The following is a 24,949-nucleotide window of genomic DNA, read 5'->3' as shown; positions in this document are numbered from 1 at the left end:
TGTAAATAGTGACTTTTAAATCTTTGAAAATATTCATGTGAACAGTTGGGCAGTCACAAAGAAGCTTAAGGGTTGCATGTAAAAGCTAGATGCCATCCCTGCACTCTCCCTCCCTCTGGACTAGGACTCTGAAAATAAATCTTATCCTAGCTACTTGAGAGTTTGTATTGGGCATTTATCTCTAGAGGCTGAAATTAAGCCATCTTTTATTTCCTCCTCCTGAAAGGCTACATGGGCATTTCTCCTTAGCTTTATTTGTGGAGTCGGTCTTTCTGTAGTAAACTAGAGGGGGAAATATTTTGGCCTCCTCGTCTCTGCTTGCCCTGTTTCAGAGATTTATAGTGCCCAGAGTTTGAATAAAGAGCATCAGCTTAATTCCAGTTGCTGCTGAATATATTACAATGCAGCTAAGAAAAAGAGCTGCAATGGATAGTACTTGCAGCATATAAGCATTTGAAGAGTGCAAATCCTAGTTTGCAGATATACTTATTGCTGGCAACTTGTAGTAAAAAAAAATCTGTGTTTTGAAGCCCTCAGGTAATGATTATTATGGAGTCTTCCCAATTCTCTACAACTAAAATGTAATACCTAGTTTTTGGAATGTAAGTATTCCAATAAATGTCTTCAGGATGAACAAAGACAAAATGTCTTCAAGTCACAACAGCAGTCGAAACAACTCTGGCCCCCTCTACACAGGTTTTTGACAGTGTGTGTATTTGCTTTCAATGTATGTTTTTAACAGTTATGTTCTGCTCCTCTTCCTGCTTCAGAAATGTTCTGTTCTGCCACATTATTGACTATGCACTGTCCTCCTTTTACTCCACCCTATCCTTTGTTTGCCTTCCTCTTCATCTGATTTTATTTTTTAATCAGGGGACGTTAGTTGTGCTATGATGGCATACCACCACTCATGGTCTTTAGATTGAGTCATGGTGCCATATCGCCCTGCCTGGTATTCAGCAAGAATGAGCCGCAATTTGCAGAGCATTCAAAAGGAACACAGACTTACCCCTCTAGTAAAAAGAGGTCTTATTTAGAGTTTGTGGGGACTTTTCACCTTGTCCTGTTCCAATTCCCACTCCCAACCCCACATGTGTTGGAAAGGAGTGCTTGGAATCCTGCATTGGAGTGTTTTCTCTCCCCCAACCCTATTACCTGTCATTGTTCCTGGTTGCAACAGGTATTCACACCATTACTGCCTGGAAGGTGGTTCTGCTGTGATGCTATGCCTGCTCCTGGTCCCACATAATGACTCCCAGAGAAACCTGGAGAGGGAGAAAAGTGAGACAGGCAGACAGGTGGAGAAAAGCACACACTCTGCCACATCTTTTCCAAACCGACAAATTGCTACTTCTAGTCCAAGTGAGTTGATAAAATGGATTAACAAGGCCAGGCTTGAATAAGCAGAAGTCTCACAAGGGAAGACAAAGAAACTTGCCATAGGCAGCCTTTCTCTGCCTTTTAAGGTTGCCATACTTACCGGGGGTCGGGGGGAATCAAGAGACTGCTGGGATGAACAGCTGCATTACCGGACTTAACTAGAAAAAAGTTGACTCTAAAAAGATAAAGAGCACAATCCATCAGGAAATTGTCCTTCTCAAGCCTCACGGAAGTCATAGCAGTGCAAGACCTTACGTTGCAGTCTTCCCATTAAGGTCACCTGGACTTTTGCAGGAGAATGCCCCACTGGATTGTGCCCAAAGAATCCTATAGTACCTTAAATGTCTGATCAGTCTATTGTGGCAAGAGCTTTTATAAATAAAAGCCTACTTCATTAGATTTGTGAACTAGAAGGAAGATTTTTTTAAAAAAAGCAAAGGAACGCAATGAGACCTAAGGACAGCACAAATGCAAGCGAGACTTCGTTATTTATGTTGCATGAGACATGGCAGGGTGATCTGTATTTGTTGCAAAGCAAATGTGATTTTGCAAAAGCATTTGTTTCGTGATCTGTTATTTGGGCACATTCTACCTTAGTGTGGGCTTTATTTCACATTTTAGTTAAAATGCAAAAGGTTAGGCTAATAGGCACAATGTAACTTTAGACAATGAGAAGATATGGTTAACACACTGCAGGAATATTGAGATCTGGATCGGTGATGGGTTTTATCAAGCTTAAACCTAAAGATTTCTTTCTGGCTGGTGCTATATTATTATATATTACCAGGAAGCATTTCCAGCAGTGAGATTTACAGAAGGGTTTTAGATTATGACTGTAATTCAAAGGATCTTATAAATGTCATTAGCAAGATGATCTCATTTATACACATTTAAAACATGTAACTCATAAAATGCTGTCAGGTTATAGTTGACCCAGGTACTTACAATGTGTTAATTTACATCAAGAAGAGAGTCCTGTGTGGAAATGGGGCAGTAGACAGCATTTAGCCATTTTTCATTACCACTTGGACTTTGATAAAGGGGAACAGAAAAGAGCTTTGTGACCTTTTGGTGCTTAAATTATTAAAGACAAAATAGGTTTGAGGTCTGGTTGCTCACAAATCTAATTTGTCTTTTAGAGTAAAGATGAAAAGATATTTGGGGTTTGAAATTGCTCTAGTCAACTAGGTTCTTTCTTTAATGTGTCAAAGGAAGAATTCAAGCATTTAGAATGAGGTGTATATGGGGTATTGTGTGTAGAATAACTAGTATGAGCTGTTCAGGATAAAACGCCCTGAAAGCCAATTGTATTTCAATAATTTGAAAGACGCAATATGAATGGATTCTACCTGTGTGATTAAGATCAGCTTTCAGTCAGGTTAATAAAATAACTGGACTTGTTATTAGAGCTTGTTGGAGTAAGAATTGTGCATTTTATTTTATTCTCTTAGTTGCTAGATCGGCAACTGTGGATTTTATCCAAAAGCAGTTAGTAGCAAGTAATTTGTTGGAGGTCAGTACAGTTGCCTATATTTTGCAATGGAAACAAATAGCAACTATATCGGAGCAAAGCTATTTTACTCTGGGCTAAATGTGGAAAAGTGTAATAGGCAGAGATTAACAGGACAATTCTATACTCCCATTTACACTGGTGAACCCTTACGTTGTCACGATGCTGATAGTCATTCCTTGGGTTGAAGTTGCTTCAGGTTGAACATTTTCGGGTTGCGCTCTACTGTGACCTGGAAGTAACAGAACGCGTTACTTCTGGGTTTTGCCGCTCGCGCATGCGCAGACGCTCAAAATGACGTCATGCACAGAAGCGGCAAATCGCAGCACGCGCAGACGCGGGTTGCGTTCGCTTCAGGATGCGAACGGGGCTCCGGAACGGATCCCGTTCGTATCCAGAGGTACTTAACAGCATAACATATACGTATAACATATACATATACAGCATAACATATAACCCTAACTTCTAACAAACAAGTTATGTTGTTTAACATCTTTATGAACGGCTTGAATTGAGGAGTGATCATCAAATTTGCAGGTAACGCCAAACTGGAATGGGTAGCCAATGCTGCAGAAGACAGAATCGGAATTCAGTATGGCCTTAACTAACCTTTGTTAGTTTGGACCCAAACTAACAAAATGAATTTCAATAGGGACAAATACAAGGTTATACCCTTGGCCAGGAAGAACCAGCTCCAAGAATATAACTGGACAACTAGGGGGGCTTGGTAGACCACAAGCAGCAGCAGCAAAAAAAAAAAAAAAAAAAGCTAATGCTATTCTAAGGTGGATCAACAGAAGTATAAAGGTAAAGGTAAAGGTACCCCTGCCCGTACGGGCCAGTCTTGACAGACTCTGGGGTTGTGCGCCCATCTCACTTAAGAGGCCAGGGGCCAGCGCTGTCCGGAGACACTTCCGGGTCACATGGCCAGCGTGACATCGCTGCTCTGGCGAGCCAGAGCCGCACACGGAAACGCCGTTTACCTTCCCACTGGTAAGCGGTCCCTATTTATCTACTTGCACCCGGAGGTGCTTTCGAACTGCTAGGTTGGCAGGCGCTGGGACCGAGCAGCGGGAGCGCACCCCGCCGCAGGGATTCGAACCGCCGACCTTTCGATCGGCAAGTCCTAGGCGCTGAGGCTTTAACCCACAGCGCCACCTGCGTCCCTTCAACAGAAGTATAGTGTCCCAATAAAGGGAAGTCATAGTCCCGTTCTATTCTGCCTTGGTCATACCACATCTGGAGTACTCTGTCCAGTTCTGGACACCACAGTTTAAGAAGAGTATTGACAAGCTGGAATGTGTGAATAGGAGGTTGACTGAGATGATCAAGGATCTAGAAACAAAGTATTCAGTTTTAGGCTGCATAAAAATAGACCTCTGCACAAATATGTGAACATTTAGCAAATGTGAGCACTATTTCAGATCTTCTGTGCTCTCCCGTGATTGCAGAAATCAATTTGCAGCAGGAAAGCAGATTGGTTTTCATTTATTGCTGAAATGTTCATGATTTCAGTTCTTCAAATGCACTGTGAGCAGAACATGCGAGAGTTGTTTTTTCTCATTCCAGTTTTAACATCTGGTATATTGTTAACAGTTGAACAAAGTGCTTACAAGCTACAGTGCAGGAATTCCTTTTCAGGTTACCAATTGATAACCTTGAGCTATTTATTTTGGCTTCCAGAAAGTATGCTGTGTTTCTAGATAACTAACAAGTTGCAGTCAAACTTTATAAAAAGGACCATGTTGATTAAAATATTAAAGGGTCCATAAACAATCATAAGCTTAGTTATTAATTGATTAGATCAGGTCCGCTTATTTTTATCTAGTCATCAAACCATCACAAAACCAAAGTTTAACATAATATCAATTTAGAAAAAATAACTGAAACCCAAATATACAGCTTAAACATAAAATTCCCACTTTGCTGCCACACCAAGAAAGAATTAGACAAATAATTATGTGTGGACAGGGTGAATAAATGATTATATATTTGTTCCCAGCCCAAGAACTGAGGAAAATGTCTCCCTCTTTGCTACGTGAACATTTATAATTGAAGTCCAACCTGCAACGTAGACCCACTGTCCTAAGGGCACCCACAATGCCACCAGACCTCATGCTGTGGGTGATGACTCGAGTATCCTTACTCCCATAAATTCTCAGGATGACTGAGAATTAAATTATTATATTTTCCTTACTTACCTGCATAATACAAATCAACAAAAACTGTGTTAAACTGTGAAGTAGGGGAAAATAGGGAGTCCCAAGTGTCAGTCATGGATCCACCCAAATTATTATTCAGTGCCATAAAAGGCAGCTAGCTAAAGCCTATACTAAAAAGGGAGGGTGCTGCAAAGGCAAATGGGAGGGAATAGAGGAGGCAGAACAGCCTTAAATACCAGGCTAATCTGATCCCTCTCAATGGTCATCCCAAGTCTCTTTCCCCTAGGAGAGGGTAGGGAAACTTGACCCCATAAAGAACGGGAACACAATTCCCTGGCAGTTCACAACATGCACATTTTAAAACAGTTACTAACAATTAAGTCTCTTAGACCAGGTCACTACTGCGGTATTCTTCTTATTTATTATTTTCCTGTGAATTTGACCATCATACCATTTCATTCAAACAAGGCAAATGGCGTAAAGTAGAATATTTATAGCCTCGTACCTACTCTCTGTTCACAAAAATATGTGTAGCACCTTTTATTACCAATGAAACATATATTTCTTACCTGTGAGTACTCAAAGGACATATTTCTAACCAGTTTATCTATGAAATGCTTTAACAACTTTATGGTGTATACCATTTCCTTCTGTGTATTTAAAAAGGAAGAGACATGTACTTTATAGATGCAGTTCTTGAATGATAACTTTATTTCACTCTGTTCCTTGCTTTCAAACATAACATATTTTATCGTAAATACTGGGTTATATGATTCAAAATTACATTTTGCATACTCTGAATTAACCCAGCATTATTTTTTTGTCTTTTCTTTCTCCTCCACCCTCTCCTGTTTTTCATTTTTCATTTTTTTAGTGTCTACCAAATAGTGGTTGAGGAAGAGCGTCCCCGCAGAACCAAGAAAACAACTGAAATCCTGAAATGCTATCCCGTACCAATCCACTTCCAGAATGCTTCACTTTTGAACTCTCAGTATTATTTTGCAGCCGAGTTCCCAGCCAACAGTATTCAGTCTTCTCAGACTTTTACAATTGGTGACAACAAAACCTACAGTGGCTTCTGGAACACTCCTCTTCTCCCTCATAAAAGCTATAGTATTTATTTTCAAGCTGCCAGCAGAGCCAATGGGGTAAGTTTTAGGACGTTGGTTTGAAGCGATATTCATGTGTGAATAGACCACAGATTGTCTAATTTTGGTGCCAAATAGACAATGGAAAAAAGAAATTGAATGTTTTTCTTTGCATAGTTATGTATTGGCCAGGCCAGTCATTCTTGGGAGGGAAATGGAGCCAGTGGGAGGAAGCACATATTTCTGTCAATGGTTAAGAGCCTAGGCAATCATTCCTTACAAAATTACTGTCATTCTGTCCTCTTTTCGATCATGCTGCTCCTATTAAATGATTTTCGCTTTTATACTTGGCTTATTCTGCTGCATTATATTAGCTTGCATTGGCTTGTGCGCCCATTTTCAGTCTTGATTGCCCTGACTTAAGACACAAGCCTTTTCTCTCTCTCTCTCTCTCTTAAAGAGTTTAAAAGAAATAAGTTGATGGAGCCAAAGTGAAAAGTGCATAAAAGGCCCATCCTTTGCAGGTTGCTTTTAATCCAGCTTCTACATTCTAGAATTGTTTTCTATTTCAGGACAGACCTACCCCGAGCCCTTCAACTCTTGATAAGCTTTGGCTGTCTCCCCTGACAGCAGGGAAATGTTTTCTGCCAAATAACATAATGGCCCCTCTTTTACAGTGCACTGACAGTGCAGAAATGTGAAACACCATTGATTTTTGTTTGCTTTCTTACATTGTCTAGCATGTTGCTTGGAACTGTGTAGCTGACTGTAAAGAAAAGAAAATATCCCAAGGTCAATGTGTTGTAAAAGGAGGGGAGTGGAAAGTACACATATCATGTCTAATAACATCTCATTCATCTTCTAGGTTAATATTAAGTGAAGTATCGATGTTACATGCCCAAGTGCATTTTCCTTTGGTTGTCCATAGCAGGGAAATACATTGACTAGTGTAGGAGGCTATTAAGCTTGAAACCAAACATGTAAAAGTTGGTACTGATTTTAGATCTTAGCAGTATTTTAAGCAGAAGCAATGTATTATATTCTTGCTGTGGATGTAAACTAGAAAATGACCTTTTCTTTCTTTATCTGGCATAGGAAACAAAAATTGACTGCGTCAGAGTGGCCACAAAAGGTATGCTTCCATTGTGTCTTCTTAGCCTTAAATCTGTCAAATTGTGTATCATAATATACATGGTTAAATACACATATCCAATTCTACCATTTTAACGATATTTTTAAGTATTATTTATTTAAGTATAAGAGTAAGACAATGAATGGCTGAGTTTGTTTAATTTAAAAAGGTGGTGAAAGCCTAATTTCCACTCATATTTCAATTGTCCAGCAAAAGTTTAAAAATAATTAGGAGAGTTTTCACATTTTTGGTGCAGAGTAGCTATGCCTATTGGTGCTCCTAAACATCAATATACTAGGTTGAGAAAACAATAAATATTTGTCATTCCTGTTGCTCACTCTAGGATTGCAAGAGGTTTGCTTGAGCTTCCTCTCTCAATAAGGCAACCAGTGGTTGGAGCACAAAATTTATGATGGTCTGATGACCTCCATTTGTGACTGTGATATAACTGTTGGGCTGTTGTAATGAATTGTATATTAGGATTGTTCGGAAGTTTCATATGCGAAATGTGATAGTCCATCTGCTTACATGGGTGGGGTGTTGGGAACACATTACACTAGTGCTCCCCTGCAGTGACTTCCTGTATTTTTCCAAGTATGATTCAAGGTGAATTGTTTAAAAGGGGAAGTTTTACTTTCGAAGCCTTTCATGGCTTGAGCCTTAGGTACCTAAGAAATTACTTCCTTTCATGTCCTCCAATGCAGTTTCCAAGATCAGTTTCTATCATCTGCATTCCCAGTATGACTAAGAAGTGTACAGGCACAGAGAGACATTATTTGTCATTGCACCCTGTTTTGAAATTCCATTAATCTTGAGTTTCAACAGAGGTCAAACCTGATCACATTCAGGAGTTTCATGATTCAGGAAGCTAATCCAAGTCTTCATCCCCTGATTTTGTGGGGCTGAATTGTGAAATGAAATACTGTTTTTAAAAAATAATTTCTTAAGTGAAGAACTACCCACCACTAGTGTGGATTAGTTTCTTAAAAGAAGCTGGAAATATTTGACACAAAGCTTGATTACCACATCAATAAGAAACATAAAGTTGGATCTAGACCTACCATTCCTTAAATGGAAGCTTTCCTTCCATTTTCAGAAGTGAGTTGCATCCACAGAGATTCCTGCTTTACCAAATGGATGCTCCCACTGGTGGAAGGAGACAGTCCCCACCACCACCTACAGTACCCAGCAAGCTCCAAACATAGGGGTCTACAGAGAACAAAGAGGCAAAAATTGTCTACTTGTGTTCTGAGCATAGGAGTGTCCATGAGAGTTCCATTCTGTGCAAATTGTTGCAACCAATTAAGCAAACTTTGTAAATGAAGTCTTATGTTCAAAGATACTATAGTCTTATCAACCTCTTCATGCAAGGAGTATGCTCTTATCAGCATGATTATATTGCTTCACCTCATTTTTAAAAATAATAATATAGGTAACTATTTATTATTGGATGTTCTGCATGATGAATAAACATCCAATAGCCTGCATACTGCTAGTTGTTTACTATAAAGGGTTACATCACCTCTACATTTTACCAATTATGTTTCTTCAATCAGTATATCATTCCTGGCCAAGCAGAATTTGTCTAACTATTGTTCTGGCACTTTAAAAATTAAAATAAAATAAAGAGGAAGAATCTGGTCCAATTTATTATATAAGGCTACACTGGTTTAATAACATGGCAATCTGTGGTTTAAATATTTAAAGATTATTTTGCCATTTATTTCACTATTTGATTGGATTAACTTTTTTACTTATTACATTTGGAAAAAGAGATCATATTTTCTGCAATGAGGTAGCTACCATAGCAACAGATGACATCAAACTAGCCTCTTAGGAGAAAGGAAAGAAGGAAATTCAGCTTTTATTTAAATATGCAAGTTCATTTTATGTTGTGAAAGCATATTTGCCCACACTTCATAAAATCTCTGGGAAAACCATAGTATTATCAGAGACACACACCCTGTGAGTTACTGGAAATAAGTGCTCTAAGCTGCATGTCAGGATTAAAAAGCTGCAAAACTTTCTAGGGAATCTTCTGCAAATGATTAATTTTAACACTGTTACCTTTATGAAGATATCTAGTAGATACTGGTATATCAATTTAACTAACTGCTAAATATCTAGATCATGCATAGGCAAACTCGGCCCTCCAGATGTTTTGGGACTACAGTTCCCATCATCCCTGACCACTGGTTAATTGGATTAAAAAGGCCACAACTTTATTGATTTTCAGATGTAGGCAAACCTTGGCATAGGCATCAGGCATGTATCCCTCTCAGTCCCCTGACGGTAAACTGAGGGATGACAGGGCCTGGCTGGGTGGAAGGGTCCATCGCAAAACACATGTTTACACAAATGGGCCAACCCAAATGCTAGGGGAAGCTCTGCGGCCCGCTGACCAAGTGCTTCTGACTGTATGGACAGAGACTTCCCCTTATGACTCCTTTAACAGGATACCCTGTAAACACCGCTACTGGTGTGTGTGTGTGGGGGGTCACTTCTCCTCTGGGTGACACTCAGAGGCCGACTGGGCTGCCAACAGCCCTGTCAGCCCTGTTATATGCCTGGGGTGCGGACCTGAGTGGAGCCTGCAAAGCCCAGGTCACCATGGATAGGCTTAATTCAAATGGGGTTGACAGTGCCCACAATGCTCCACGGTGGCCGGGGATGAAATCCCAATGGCTGGGGCCACATGGCGAGGCTCTAGGGTCAATGGAGGTGCCACGGCAGGCCACAACCACCACTTACCGTGGAAGAGGGGTAAGCAGCCATTAGCTTAGATTGGCGTATTAGGTTAAGCTAAACTTTCACAATATTTCTGCCTATCAAAAAAAGAGACAGCAACATTGACATGACAAGTCATGACAAGTAGTGGAATGTACACGTTAAAGCATGGGACGTTACATAGCTTACAGTGGAAGAGCAATATGTGGGCAGCAACTAAATACCCCAGGGAGACGCACAGACTTAAAATGGTGTCAGAGACCTGCTTTGGGTGCCCGAATGGTAAGAAGTATTGAAATACAAGTTGTAGCTCAGATTATCAAATATTTGCATATTTGTAAAACAAAACCCAAAAAACAAAAACAAAACCCAAGTCTAGTGGCTCTCATATCAACAAAGAGACAAGTGGAGGTTTCTTGATTAGTAAATAGGGATTCAGTGTGTAGTAAGGCAGGTAGCAAGTGATGCCAAATGTGAAAACAGCAGCTTGTCTGGAAGCTGCTCTGACAGACGGATGGAATATAGCAGAACCCGCCTTTCAGGTGTTCCTAAGGAGGCAGTTATAAGTGGTACTGCGTTCTCCACACCTCCCAGTTACAGTGTTGTAATTGATGGTTGTGCCTACTAAGCAGCCCAGACGAATCTCATTTTGTATAATGAAAGCATCTCCATCTCTTGTTGAAAGTGAGCATTTGTCAATCTTAATTAGTGAGATGTATTGTTATCTCACAGGTTAAATTTGAGAAATTCAGAAATAAAAGTATTATAATCGAGAGACAATTCACCAGTTGCGCTTTCTACACACAAACTCTGGTATTAGCTTTCTTTGCTTTCTGGTTAGCAGCTGACTCCCAAGTTGAGAGAGGGGTTTATTATGTAGAGCAGCACAAGGACAATGATGATAATTAAAGTGAGCCAACAACTGGAAAGTGTTTATTTGAATGTGCAAATAATTTAATGTTTATAACCACTACCGTATTTTTCGCCCCATAGGATGCACCGGCCCATAGGACGCACCTAGTTTTTTGGGGGGGAAATAAAGGGAAAAATTTTTATTTCCCCCCCAGGTGCGCTGTGCTAAGCTTCTGGGTGCTGGCAAGGTCTCCGCTAGCCCTGGGAGAGCCGCGCGGCTCTCCCAGGGCTAGCGGAGCGCTGCGCTAATCCCAAAGCTTGGGGCGCGCGGAGCTCAGTGCGCCCCAAGCTTCTGGGTGCTGGCAAGGTCTCCGCTAGCCCTGGGAGAGCCGCGCGGCTCTCCCAGGGCTAGCGGAGCGCTGCGCTAATCCCAAAGCTTGGGGCAAGCGGAGCTCAGCGCGCCCCAAGCTTCTGGGTGCCGGCAAGGTCTCCGCTAGCCTTGGGAGAGCTGGGTCTCCCACGGCTAGTGGATAGCTTCCTGAAGCCTGGAGAGTGAGAGGGGTCGGTGCGCACTGACCCCCCTCGCTCTCCAGGCTTCAGGGAAAGCCTGCATTCGCCCCATAGGACACACACACATTTCCCCTTCATTTTTGGAGGGGAAAAAGTGCGTCTTATAGGGCGAAAAATATGGTAATTTCAGTGCCAGTGCCCATTTCTGTATCTCCTCATAGTTTCCTACTGAGGCAGTCAATCATGCAACAAAAGGGTAGACAAATGGACAGGAAAAAATCCTACGCATTAAATATATTATGAGGGATAGATACCTTTGCAACCACCAAAAATACGGTTGCTGTGTGAGCTAGAGTGTATCTGAAGACGTACACCTCTGTAAACCTCTGCTTTGTAACTTGCATAGTCTGAACAACCTGACCCCTAAATTGTTATGAGTATGCTGAGCAGCATCTCAGGCACAAGCAGCACTCGGGACATACAATATTTTTCCAAGCATCAAAAGGAAGTGTGTAGGCTTAAACTGGAGATGAGCAGGTGGAAACGTCAGACATGCCCTCTGCCCTCTCATCTTCCCATGTTGATCAAGAAGGTCTAAAGGGCACTTGGAAAGTGTCAATCACCTTTCCTACCTGGGCAGTTATATTTCCATAGGAGCCAACATCAATGACGAAATCCAGCATCACATGAGCTCTGCAAGTACAGCTTTCTCTCGATTGAAGCTCAAAGTGTTTGAGGATAGGGACATTTGCAGGGAAACCAAAATGTTATTGTACTACCAACTGTACTATACGCTTGTGAAACACTGACTACTTATAAACGCCATCTCCAATTCCTTGAAAGATTCCATCAGTGGTGTCTCCGAAAAATTTTACACATCACTTGGGAAGGCAGGCGAACTAATGCCAGTGTACTGGAAGAAGCAAAGATCACCAGTGTTGAAGCAATGATTCTTCAACATTAACTTTGTTGGACTGGTCATGTTGTTCGCATGTCTTGATTATCATCTTCCAAAGTACCTACTCTATTCCCAACTCAAGAATGGAAAGCAAAATACTGGTGGACAACAAAAGAGGTTTAAAGACTCTCTCAAGGCAAATCTAAAAAAAAATGTAACATAAGCACTGATAACTGGGAAACACTGGCCTCCGAGCACTCCAACTGGAGACAGCCTTTACCAAAGGTGTCATGGGCATAAAGGAGAAACAAGCTGCAAACCCTCACCGTGATCAACTCCCACATGGAAACCTTATATCCCCACTGTGGAAGGCGTATGGATCCAGAATTGGCCTCCACAGTCACTTACGGACTCACTGTTAAGACTGTGTTCATGGAAGACAATCTTACTCCGCTACGAGTGATTGCCAAAGAAGAAAGGGCACTTATTGAAAGGCATCCAATGAGACCTTTCCAGCCTTGCTGTGAGAGAAATGCAGTGAGGCAGCAAGCAGGTTTGAGAGCTTGTAGGAGTTTGGAAAGGCGTGTTACAAAGTGATATTGCCAGGAATACAGTAGTGTCAAAGGTGTGTGGAATTGGGCTCCAAAGAAACCAACCTGTTTTCCAACTTTATTTTATTTTATTGGAAATTAGCTTCATTTGCTGATCACAGCTGAGGGGCATTTGTGTTTGCCAATCAGTAGTTTTCATACGTACTTATCAGTGTTCAAACAGAAAGGTGCTGTCTAACCTATTGTGCCAGGAAAGCATGCATCTTCCCATGGGAGTGTTTGTGGATAGGGAAGATAAAGGTGAAGGTGCATTTGACAAGAAACACACACACACACACACACACACACACACTCACTCACTCACTCAGAAAGAATAAACTGTTATAGGGAAGAGGGAGGGGATTAGTTTTCCATCCATGTCATTGGGTCCTCCCTGCAGAAAGTGAATGGTGAAATGCATTTTGACAGGAAAGACTTCCTGACTGGAATTGCTTGGAATATTACTTTTCTTCTCCACTGCAGATTTTATACCCTTTTCATAAAATAAACTACTTAGTTCTCTACCTCTCTCTCTCTCTCTCTCCCTGTGGGTGTGCAATGGTTTCCTACAGCAAAAACTAAAATTTCATACTTCAGACCCACATTTCATATACTATGAGGCATGCACAAAAAATAAAAAGAAATGGCAGTGTGCTGTTGAGTATGAAGCTAACATATTCTTCAGCGCTGTCCTATTTTGTATAGAAGTTGTACTTTCTGAGAACATGCTGTATCACAATATAACTAGACGCAGGGACGTAGGAAGGGGGGTGCGGCCCGCCCCGGGTGTCATCCCTGAGGGGATGTCAGAATGGCACACCATGGGGGTGGCACTTACCGCGGGGCCTGGCCTGCAGCATGCCCAAACCACACATCTCTGACGTTTCGGGCAGCGTGGGGCTTGTGTCCACCAAGCGGACTCTGGGCCGCTTGCCGCGCCGCCCCCCTGGGCGGATCGCTGCAGTGCCCCCGTGCACAGATTGCCCCACCTTCATGGGCATATCGCCCTGCCCCCACCACTCCAGGTGCTGGAGCAGCTAGCTACGCCCCTGATTAGACATATAACTGACAGATTAGAGCCATGTGTGGCCTTAGGTTAGCATTTTTTTTCTTTTTCCTTTTGGTGTGCATAAACACCCATACTGTATAATAAGAACAATCCTAAGTATAAGAAGCTAGCAGACCTTAAAGTGCTTTAACTTTAACTGGCGTAAATTGCCTCATTCCAAACTCTGTCTGGGAACAAGGGCTACTCCTGGCTAAGCTAGCTTGATCTTGGCAGAGGGAAAGCAAGCATTTAAAATAAGAGTTGGGCGTACACCATCCTTTTTACTATTGTAAGCTCCACTGGGTTGTCATATCACATGACCAAGCTGAGCTGAGTTTGGATCTAGCATAAGCCTCCCTTCCTGGCCCCATCCCTGCCACTCCTGCTGTATGCCCACTTTTGGAGGCTTACTCCACCATAAGATCGTGATTCTTCTGAGCCTGGATGTTGGGCTTATGCTGGTGTAGTCTGGCTGTGCTGGGAACTCGATAACTAAGCCAGAGTTCTACCAGATCCTAATTCCCTTGTCCATATGGATGTCCGGTTACTGCCCTCTCAGACATTATAGGATTGTGGTCAAGCAGGAGGCAGATGGATGCCAACAGCAACAACCAAACTTTGCAAACTGCTACTGATCTTGACTCTTTGGTCTGTATCTCCATCATAGACACCATCATTCTGAACCAATGTAATGCTATTTAAATAGCAAATAAAATAAAAAATGGAAATGGTAGTCAGGTTTCTTTTTGGGGGTAGTGGTGGGGAAACCTGTCGGAAATGTCCAAATGTTCAATTTCTAAAATTATGAGATATTTTTCTATCCAGCTCCCACAAATTATACTTGTTCAGCCTATGTCTACATTTTCTACAATTCTCTTTTTCAGCTCTCAGGTGACTATTGTTTTAATCTTGGAAAGTATCAGTTGTAGAAGAAAAGGGTTATTATTCTATTTATATCTTGTAGCAACAGTACTGTAACAGTTACTAACAACATAGTGCTTCAGAGTTGCATGGAGATATTTCAAAATATTATGCAGCAGCAGTTTTGAGCTTAATTGTCTGCAGATGGTGGATAATCTCCTTTCCTCACTCATTGCCACATATCTAACTGCACCCAGGCTGTTCTGTGTAATTTACAAGCTTTCATATGATTCTTTCACACAATTTTCTGTGGGTTTTTTCTTTTCTCCACTTCCCAGATGTTATATGCTGGAACTGACCTTTTAAAAGTTGTTTTATTTCCCCACCTTAGCGTAACGTATATAACAAGGTTAATAATTTAGTGACAATTATTTGTAGAATGGGGAGGGGAGAAATGTTAAACAAATAAGACTGTGTTAATAATAATTTTAAAATATTTTCTCCATTCTTATGTTCATGAAAGGATACATGCTTACTATGATCTCATGTAATAAACATTAATCAATATGTAGTCAAATTTAAGGAGCACATGTAATCTGTGTGAGAAGTCGTAACAAGATTCAATTGGAGCTTCGTATTTTGGGATGGTTCTAACCGTGACTCTTGTGAGTCACTCCTGTATCTGAAGATGCTAATAAGAAGTATCTTATTAGCATGAATAATGTGCAGATGACCCTTAAAACAAAACATTTAGCGTCTTTTTAAACCTTTATTTTTATTGATTTTTTTCATGTATAGAAATTACAAACAGCCATAAATGAAACTTCAGTAAAAATCATACACATTGTGATTTAAACAGAAAAAACACAATTAAAATATGAAGAGATTAAAAGCTAAAATGCTCACAATATACAATGCAAATTTAAGGAACTGGCGGGGAAATTCAAGTATTTCATTGCTGACTGTAAAACACCCATTTTATTTTAATATGTTCAGTAAATGGACCCAAGTTTGCACAGAAGCCATCAGGCTTTGTTAACTCTTTTGTAATCTAATTGGAAAGGTTAATTTCTTCTAACCAAGATGACACCCTAGAAAAAGCAGGGATTTCCACTGTTTATCTATCTCCATCCATCCAGTCAGTAAAGGTATGTTATTTTCCCCCATCAGGCTTTCAGTATGAATGTGTGAAGGGGCCCCTAATGCACTAGTCAGCTAGCCCCACCCCAGAGGCTGGTGTATATGTTGGCTACACATCCCAGTGTTGTGATATCCAGCTAGGTTATACTTAGAGCAGGTCCATTGTAATGAATGAACTTAGCTCTGTATTGAGTGACTAATGCTGGATATCACCCCAAATCAACAGATTTTTCAGAAATTTATTTGTGGGATAAGTAAGACTGAGATCAGTGAACATGGGTTGAAGACAAGATAAGTCGAAGCTGGTGCATTCACTCTAGTGGTTTTTTGTTTGTTTGTTCATTTGTTTATTTGAACAAAATGTTGTGTAAAACTCATCAGGAAGCATCACAGAATATTTAAGGACTGGTTCACATTGCTAAATTCCTCCATGTAGTTGTGAATATCAGGGTGGACTGTGATCCCCTCATAGGTCTCTGTGTGATTTGTAATATATTAGCAAGCATTTGATTTCTGATTGTTCAACAATAACAATAAAGTGCCCCCTCCCTATATATAAGGCTGCTGACCTAAAGAAAGGGGGGGGGGTAACAAAAATCTAATTTCATGTGGAAGAACTGTGAACTCGAAGTCAGTTCTGGTGCTTAAAACAAATTCCTGTATTCAGCAGGTGCTCCGAGTTCTGTAATTCTATGTCTTTTGCACCTCCTTCCAGTTGATAGATTTTGGGGTTCAAGAGTAAAGCACAAAGTAGAGTCTGATCCTGAAGTCTGACATACTCTGGTGAATGTAGAACTGAATGCAGAAATTTTAGTCAAGACCAAACATTGATGGTGGTTAGCCTGTAGCCATTCCTGGTGGTTCTGTTTTTTTCCAGCAGCCATCATAATATAAATGGCTGCCAGCTCACCTGCACACAGTTAAGTTCACGTTAACTTTTATTCAGATGTGTAAACAATCACATGAAGGAATTTATCAATGTAAGTCACTCCTAACAATTTTTTCCCTCCCTTTCTTTCTTTAAATTTCTAAGGAATTGAAACAATAACATCTGAACAAGTTGTTTCTTGCTAGCTTAGCTTCAGTCTGGCTTTTTTTTCCCTCATGCATGCTGACCTGGAAATCTTCCTTTGCCTTAGCTGCGATAATCGTGACTCAGCTTACAACACCATACATTCGCATCGCCCCTGCTGCAGGCGACGACCAACTAACAGGTCAGACACTCAAGTATAGACAAGTCATCTTACCCATTTCCATCTCGCTTTTTGGGCTTGTTTTCCTCCACATTCTCATCATTCTTTGCTTGTAGCTGGTTTACCACAATGTAGACCTTTTTGAGGTTCAGCTCTACATTTGTTTAGCAATTTGCTGGATACCAAATGTTTGGCACCTATATCCAAGAGTGCCAAACAAATTCGCTGCATGTTTCATTTGTGTGTTTGAGCACTGGGATCATCCCTTTTGAGCCTAATGTCACAAATACTTTGTCTGTCCTAACATTCCAGCAGCTAACATATTGTTCAGGATTCAATTATATACACAAAGTATTCAGATGTATATATTTTTTTTCTGAATTTTTGTAACAAGGCACATGAGTAGTAAACAAACATCTACGTTATGAATTCTAGGATCGGGCAACATTTTCTCACATGAAAAGTTTTTTTTTAATTCCACTAACAGCCTGAATGTAGAGTTAATGTACTATTAAACATACATAGAATTAAATAAATTTTTTTTTACATCCATATTCTAAAAAGAAAATGGTAGACTGAAATTTCAATCTACATATTTTAAACTTACATGAATTAATTTTACTGGAAGTTTCTCTTGTTGAGAACTTAACAAAAGAAATAATATAAAATAAATTTAAAACTTGTCTCTAAGGGACTAGAGATGGATAACCTGTGGCTTTCCAAGTTTTGTTTGACTATAGTTAACATCGCACTGGCAAGGGTTGATAGGAGTTTGATTTCAACATCTATTGCGCCACATATTCCTACCCCTATTGATTTCAACAAACATTCACAGATGTTTGTGAGAATTGCAAGGTGCTGCATTCTCAGGGATAAAAAGTTTGTTCAATAGGGATGTAATGTTCCTATTCCCTTATTTATATGGAGTGTTCTACCCCATGGTGACCGGTATTCATGGAATCCATGTATCCACAGTTTCCAAATAACTTGTGCATGAACATCCGTACATTCTTCTTTCTGAAAAATCTGGTGGTGCTTCTTAGTGCTTTCTTGGGAAACAAATTGCACATCCAACTGCCAGTCTTGGAAAGTTTGATGATAATTAAAATCATCTAGTTCCTATAGAAATGTTGCAAAGAATTTTCAAACTGACAACATTTTATCCCCATCTCTGCAACAAGTCCCAGTGAGTCCATTCATTGAAGAAGTGAAGTTCGTAAGGAATTTAGGGCCCCTTGTCAGTTTACATCTACTGTGAACAGGCTTTTCCAGTTTAACAAGCCCTTTTGCAGCAGGGACTAGATAGGGCATATCTTTGCTTAGATTTGAAAAGTTGTGCAAAAGCTACAAAGCCTCTCCACTACAGCAGTGAAACAGATAATGGGTTTAAAACCCCATGTCAGTATTGTATCTATGGTTAAAATGTTTCTCTAGACTTGCTGCCAGGCATGGGAAGAAGCTTGTCGTTTTCAGCACTGCTTGTTGCAGCCTTTGTACAAAATCTTTGCTAGGTAATGCGTGTCCGACTACATCTATTCCCGCCCCCACTCTGAGAAGCTTTAACAAGAGTTTATGTATCCAGTTGTCAATATTTACCTCCTTGATGGAATTGAACGTGGGGGTGATTGAAGATATGTAAGGCCAATGGGATACATATCCTCACCTGCAGAACTACATTATTCACAACGGAAATAAAACATGGTAGATTACCACAACATTTCTAGTTGAATCACAATATCTCCAGTTCTTTGGAATATAAAATATGCTGCACTGCAAGACAGGAGCTAGACCTGTCCCTTCATTATACTTAACACCTCCAAAATTGTCAGTATTACATAAAGTGAATCTCAATATTTATATTAAGAACAGCAGAGAAATGTATTCATTTGCTTGGTATGTGGAGATATTCACTTGTTGGTTTGTAAAACGTGGTTTTCATTGTGGTATTTTTGTGCTAAAGAAGTAATAAAATGCTGGTTTGGATAAGACGCTAGTTGATTCTTACACCCTTTACGCATCACATATTTTGGATCAAATAAAACATGGTATCCCCCTGATTTAAAGCAAAAAATAAAATGGTACTATCCTTGGGGTGTTCCATTGCCAGGTGGAAAGTCTAACCTGCCCTACCACAGTGTTTCTGCAAACCATGTGCATTCCCCATAAAATGCTCTGTCTGCAAGTAGCATGCGAGGCTACTCTTCCTTTCAGCAAATCTTTTCCCCTCTTGTATTTTAAAATAGTGAATTTTCTGCTTGAAGAGGCAGACAGTAGTTGCTAAGCACCTTTAGTGAAACATGATCTAAATTAGTACCACACGGTTTGTTGCTGAGGCAGCTCTCCAGCTCTGTCAGCTAAACAGATGAATGGTTAGCTGAAACTAGCAGAATTGATTAACAAATGCATATATAATATCTCCGAGAATGAATCCAAAATCCACATGCTTTTGCAGTAACAGCTTTACATTTTTCTTGTAAGTGACAGCAGACTTGAAACCACTAACTCACAAGTGATGTATAATATTTGCCTGGACTTTCCTTGTGTTAATAATGTATGCTTTAGTTAGGCAACATCACCCATTATCCAGCTAAACCAAAGAGCTGAAGTATATAGTACTATTGACATCTGTAGAATCTACTCATCTGTTGTATGATGAGAATCACTTTTGTCATTGTTACTCAAGATAGTTTGGGGATGATCTACCCTACATGGTGATAAATGATGATTTTATTTCTTGTATATTCATTCCATGTATAACAGTGATTACCAACCTTGGGCCTCCAGCTGTTTTGGGACTACAACTCCCATCATCCCTAGCTAACAGGACCAGTGGTCAGGGATGATGGGAATTGTAGTCCCAAAACAGCTGGAGGGCCAAGTTTGGCCATCACTGATGTATAATAATCAGAGCCTATGTTCCAGTTGTGGCTATTTTTTCATCATGTTCTTGTTTTTCTTATTTATATCTGGATGCAACAATTTAAATTCTTCTGGGCACTTGTCTCTCAGAGCACCCCCATATCTCATATTTGATCATGTTGGCCTTCTGTATACTAATACTTCTGACAATAGTAAACACATAAAGTCAGAGTGACAATTGTCTATTCTTTTATATGTTCATATGTGGGGCAGCCACAGCCTAATCAGAGTTCTTAAGAGCATACACACTGGTGTTTAATGATGTGTGTCTGTTGTTCACACTTAGCAGATACTCTATGTAAAGCGCAGAGCTCTTCTTAATTGTAGTATCTCAGCCAAGTTAGATAAAGACTTCTGACTGACAGCCCTCATCAGTTGCAAGGCCTCTCTTTGTCACTAACCTTATTGCCAGTATATCGGCTTCGATTAGAGCTCCAGCATTTGTTACACTGATAGTTCAAAGATTCTGTTTCTCCCCATTCTACGGAGCAGAATGTAAAGTGAATGGAAAATGCTCTCCTTTCTGCAACACCAGCTGAATGCATTTTAATAGGCTCCAGTGTCACTTGTGATTTATGGCCCCTTTTTGTTCTTTTATGTGTTATATTTGTCATTTTTTCTGTGGCAGTTTCATCTATAAAACAGTATTGTTACAAGAAAATGTTAAGAGGATATACGTAGAATTGCCACAGGAGCTGCTCCTTTTAAGCACCCCCCCTTCCCCTCTGACCCCATCTGCAGGAGCTGGTCGCTTCTCCCACCTTGCTTTATTTTTGCAGCGAAAACATGGGGTCACATAGGCAGTATTCTCTCTGAATGGGAGTACGTACGCATTAAGCATGTCTGTCAATGTGCAGCACAAATAAATAGCTACATTAAGTGAATAATTTAGGATAATAGGAACAGAGCATCTTCTCCTGATGGTGACAGACTCCATAAATACTAAAAGACAGCAAAAGGAACAAACCTGTTCCAATTGTATGCAAATAGTGAAGTGATAAGGAATCTTTTCAGTGGTATATTTAGACTGCTCTATCAGTATTTTGAAAAAGGAGCTAGATATTTAATCACAATTACAATAAGAACCAGTGGTCAAGAGTTCCAAAACTGAATTCCGTCCTATGATTATCTTTCTGATTGTTGTTCTGATTACTGATGCAGCATGAGCTGCAATTACAGAGCTGTTGCCAAGATGGCTGCTGCTTGTTCCATGTCACTGTTAATTATTTCTCCGTGTTGCTTTGTTATGATCATATTTTTAGACTGTACATTGCCTTTTTACTGAAGTGTGTCTTTTAAAGAACTGTTGGTAGTTGATCTATTTTGAATTAATAGAGAGGATGAAGACCTATAGTTGATTCTATCTTTGGAAGATTACTGGTGCTCAAGTAAAGGCCACATTGTAAGCGAAAAAAATCAAACCCACTTTGTAACCTGAGGAAAAAATTATACAACTGTGCTAATTGTCTCTGTGTGCACCTCAACACTGTTTTAGAAGCTTCAGAAGAGATTATTATTATAAGTGTAGAAATTCTATTTATGGTTCAGACCTTCAGGTATCACCTCACAATCATTGTAAAACAAAATGAATCTGAGTTTTCTTCAAGAAATAAAATAAAATATATGTATACTGTGGGCTGTTTAACTATGAATGCCACTCATTAAGACAAGATTCCAAAAACTGGTTTTTGAACAAACAGTGGTTCATCCATCATTCACAGAACTAGAACAGACAGTGTTACTCCATTTGATTCTCACCACTGTCATGCTCTGTGAACTAACTTTTGCTGCAAGAAAACTGCTTTTCTGAATGCACGCTACATTTTTGCTAGTTCCATGTTAGCTATGATGTCTGTGTGGCAGCCAAAAGCATTCTAGCATAAGTTTCTTGGCTGTCTGTTTTCCTTCCTGACTAATGATTGGGAACTGTTCTATGCAAATGGTAATCTAGTGCAACAAATTCCAGTGCACAGCCAGTTTCCATGGGCTTATGAAAGCTGGTTGTGTTCCTTTGCTTTGAGACACAGGAAATGCATTTTTATGACTATTCATTCAAGTATTTCCAGCTCAAAACTGATTTCAAATTACATATGAAAATCTGATCAAACCATTTCGGTATAATTGCCCATAAGATGTATGCTTTTAAAAAGTTGAACTATTTTAATTCAGGAAAGTAATTCAGGAAAAGCTTAAGCCAATGAATATTTAGAGCATAGTTCATTAGATGCATGAAATGCTGTCCTGAGTTACTAGTTTTAATATGCACACATACAAACACAAACATCCCAGTGTGGGAGGGAGGATTATAATCAGTAGAACTAAAAGGCCATGACATTTCTGTGCAAAGTTAAAATGTATACAAGATAAGAACAGTGAGCATTCACAGCAACCATAATTAGTGATAATACAATCATCCTAGCTTTTTATGCTAATTTAACACCTGTAGTGGGGACATGAAAAAACATTGGTTCCAATTAAGTTTTAAATAAATACAATTACACATAGCTAAACTCTAGTTTGGCACTTGGATGCTGGAATTTCTCTCCTCATTTGAAATTCTTTGGCTGAAGAATGATGACCCTTTGGTCAGCAGCAGTATGTCATAAGAGACTGAAATGTTCTCCCTTTAGTTTCTGAATGTCCAGTTATTCCATTCTGTAGAGAGTAGAGACTGACATTGTCTGTTCTATGTAGACAGAAGCTAGACATAGTTGGCAGGTAATGGCATATATCATGTCAGAGGAGCCTATTGTGTCATATAATATCATTGTCTGAGTAGATATGGGGAAAGAGTTAGGGTCTGGATTTGTAGCATTACTTTGTTCCACCTCAGACAATGATTCAAAATTGAAATAAAACTGTGCCACAAATGCCATTTTAGCTCATTATTATGGATAAGTTTTTTAAAAGTTAATTGAGGAAATGTGAGTTTCCATGGGCACAGCAGTGCAGTTTCTATCAAATTTGAAAAGTTTGTGCCATCTGTGTGGTATAGGCTGGCACTCAGTCTCATTTTAAAAATGCCAGCTTCATTAGCAATTGCAAACACAAGAAAATATGAGCTAATGTCTAAAAAAATGCATGGCCTGAAATTAATTTTAGAAACAAATGATATATCTGACACTAATTTCAAAAGCCAATGGTATTTAAGTTACTAAAATAAAATGAGAAAAATATGTTTTTATATATAGAAAATAAAACCATTACTTTACATCTCTCCCTTCATAGAAAACATACACATATAAGCAAGACATGAAACAAAATTTGAATTTCTGGTCTTTGTGGTGCTGGACAAGGAGGTTGTCAAGTCAAAATTTCAAAATGCTTAGGTAGATATAAATGAGAGGTCCTATTGTACTCTGTGGAGCAAGACTGTTTTGAAATGGAGGAATGCAATGAGGGTTTGTCTGTCCTTTTAAACAAGAGAGATACAGCTTTAACAACAACAGATGCATATCCCTTTAATAACAGAGGGTATTGCCTTCCACAGTAACTTGACAACTGATGTGTGTTAAGCAGTGTGTGTGTGCAACATACACAATTTAAAGCTGGACTGAAAAAGCTATACTTTTTCTGTGAATGTGTATTACTGTTGTCTTGTTTTGCCAAGACAAAATGCATCCGGAGAGAGGTGTGGCTCCTCCTTTTCATTTTCCCCATACTACTTTGCTACTAAAGGATGTGAAACTTGACCCATTGCCTCCTCGGTTAGGGCCGGTACCCTCAGCTAGGCATCAGTGTCCTGGGCCTAATGGAGACAGCTTGGCAGCACTGATTAGAGAGGGAGGAGAAATGGGACAAAAATGCAGAATTGGATCCTAAGGAGGGGTCCAGTTCTTTGGGAAGCACTGATTAGATGCTGGGGAGGAGCCACATGGGTTGTCAGAGGAGGAGCATTGACATTGGATACCCCAGCCGCCACAATAGAACCACCTGACTTGCCTAAGGTGCCGCCTCCTGTCAATGAAGTGAGGCTAGAACAGACAGTGAGCTGGCCATGTCAACTCTGCCTCCATTGCCAAGGACATGGTACCAACTATGCCGGCACGAGCAGACTCGTCCTACTCGTAGGAGTGCCTTCTGGCTTGTTCAGTCCTCAGGCTCAGGAAAACGACAGTGCAAATGACTATTCCTGCCCTGCTCTTCAGAAGAAGAGCCTGGGGGCATGTCAGGTGTTGGGACAAGGCCTTAACTTATGCCTAGCCATGTAACGTAGAGCTCTGCTGTGACTTCTCAACCACGTAGACTGTAACTTGATCTGTGTTTGGGTGTTGTAGTGAATTTTGGAATAAAGCCTTCAATAATAATAACTGAGTTGAGAGTCCAAGTACTGAGTTCATGAGTCAAGTCAGGGTCAGGACAACAGAGGATTTTCAAGGGGCTTTTTTATACTCCTTGAAAATCCACTGACAGCAAAAATCAGACCTCGTGAACATTTGATGCAGCACTATTGACTTGATGTTGGCCTTGGCCTGATTCATATCTTTTCCAAGTATACTGTCCTGCCTTTTGACTCATCTGAGCCCTCTGCTCAGACTTCATTACTTTGTTTCCAACTTCATCTAATCCCAGCCACCCTCTCCTAGGAATGCCCTTTGACAGCAATATTTATCTGGTGACTGACAGGCCTTTGGCCTCTGCCAACAAGATCCTGGCTGTATCCAGCATGGGGGGGGGGGAATCAAGAAAGACGTTCTAAGAGACATTTCCTGTTCTTTTTTAAATGATTTTTATTAATTTTCCAAATAAAAGTTATACAAAATTCTGCAAAATGCAGAGTCTGATGTTCATAGACAATTATAGATGGTTTTATTATATGCCTGTTTTGGTTTGACAACAAACACTTTGACATTTTCAGCAATAGGGTGAATTTTTACATTCTTTTTAAATATTTAGCAGAAGTCACTATAATGTAATAGGGTATTGGTCTTGGATTGAA

The 24,949-nt window shown here is 40.0% G+C and overlaps 1 protein-coding gene across 4 annotated transcripts in view; it reads left to right on the top strand.

The window, feature by feature from the left end:
* The window catches only part of PTPRM (protein tyrosine phosphatase receptor type M), a 428,935-nt gene that overhangs the window by 264,008 nt on the left and 139,978 nt on the right, over positions 1-24,949 (top strand). For 2 of the 4 annotated variants that reach the window (XM_079982863.1, XM_079982862.1), the window contains exons 12-14: positions 5,927-6,200; positions 7,236-7,272; positions 17,038-17,112. In XM_079982863.1, coding sequence (XP_079838989.1) covers positions 5,927-6,200; positions 7,236-7,272; positions 17,038-17,112 — 386 coding nt within the window. The remainder of the gene's footprint in view (positions 1-5,926; positions 6,201-7,235; positions 7,273-17,037; positions 17,113-24,949) is intronic. The other 2 variants (XM_079982864.1, XM_079982865.1) reach the window with 1 other exon arrangement.

The sequence above is a fragment of the Podarcis cretensis genome, assembly GCF_951804945.1.
Source record: "Podarcis cretensis genome assembly, chromosome: 7".
Taxonomy (NCBI): Eukaryota; Metazoa; Chordata; class Lepidosauria; order Squamata; family Lacertidae; genus Podarcis; species Podarcis cretensis.
Note: the sequence above shows the minus strand (reverse complement) of the source record. Positions and strands in the feature narration are given on the sequence as shown.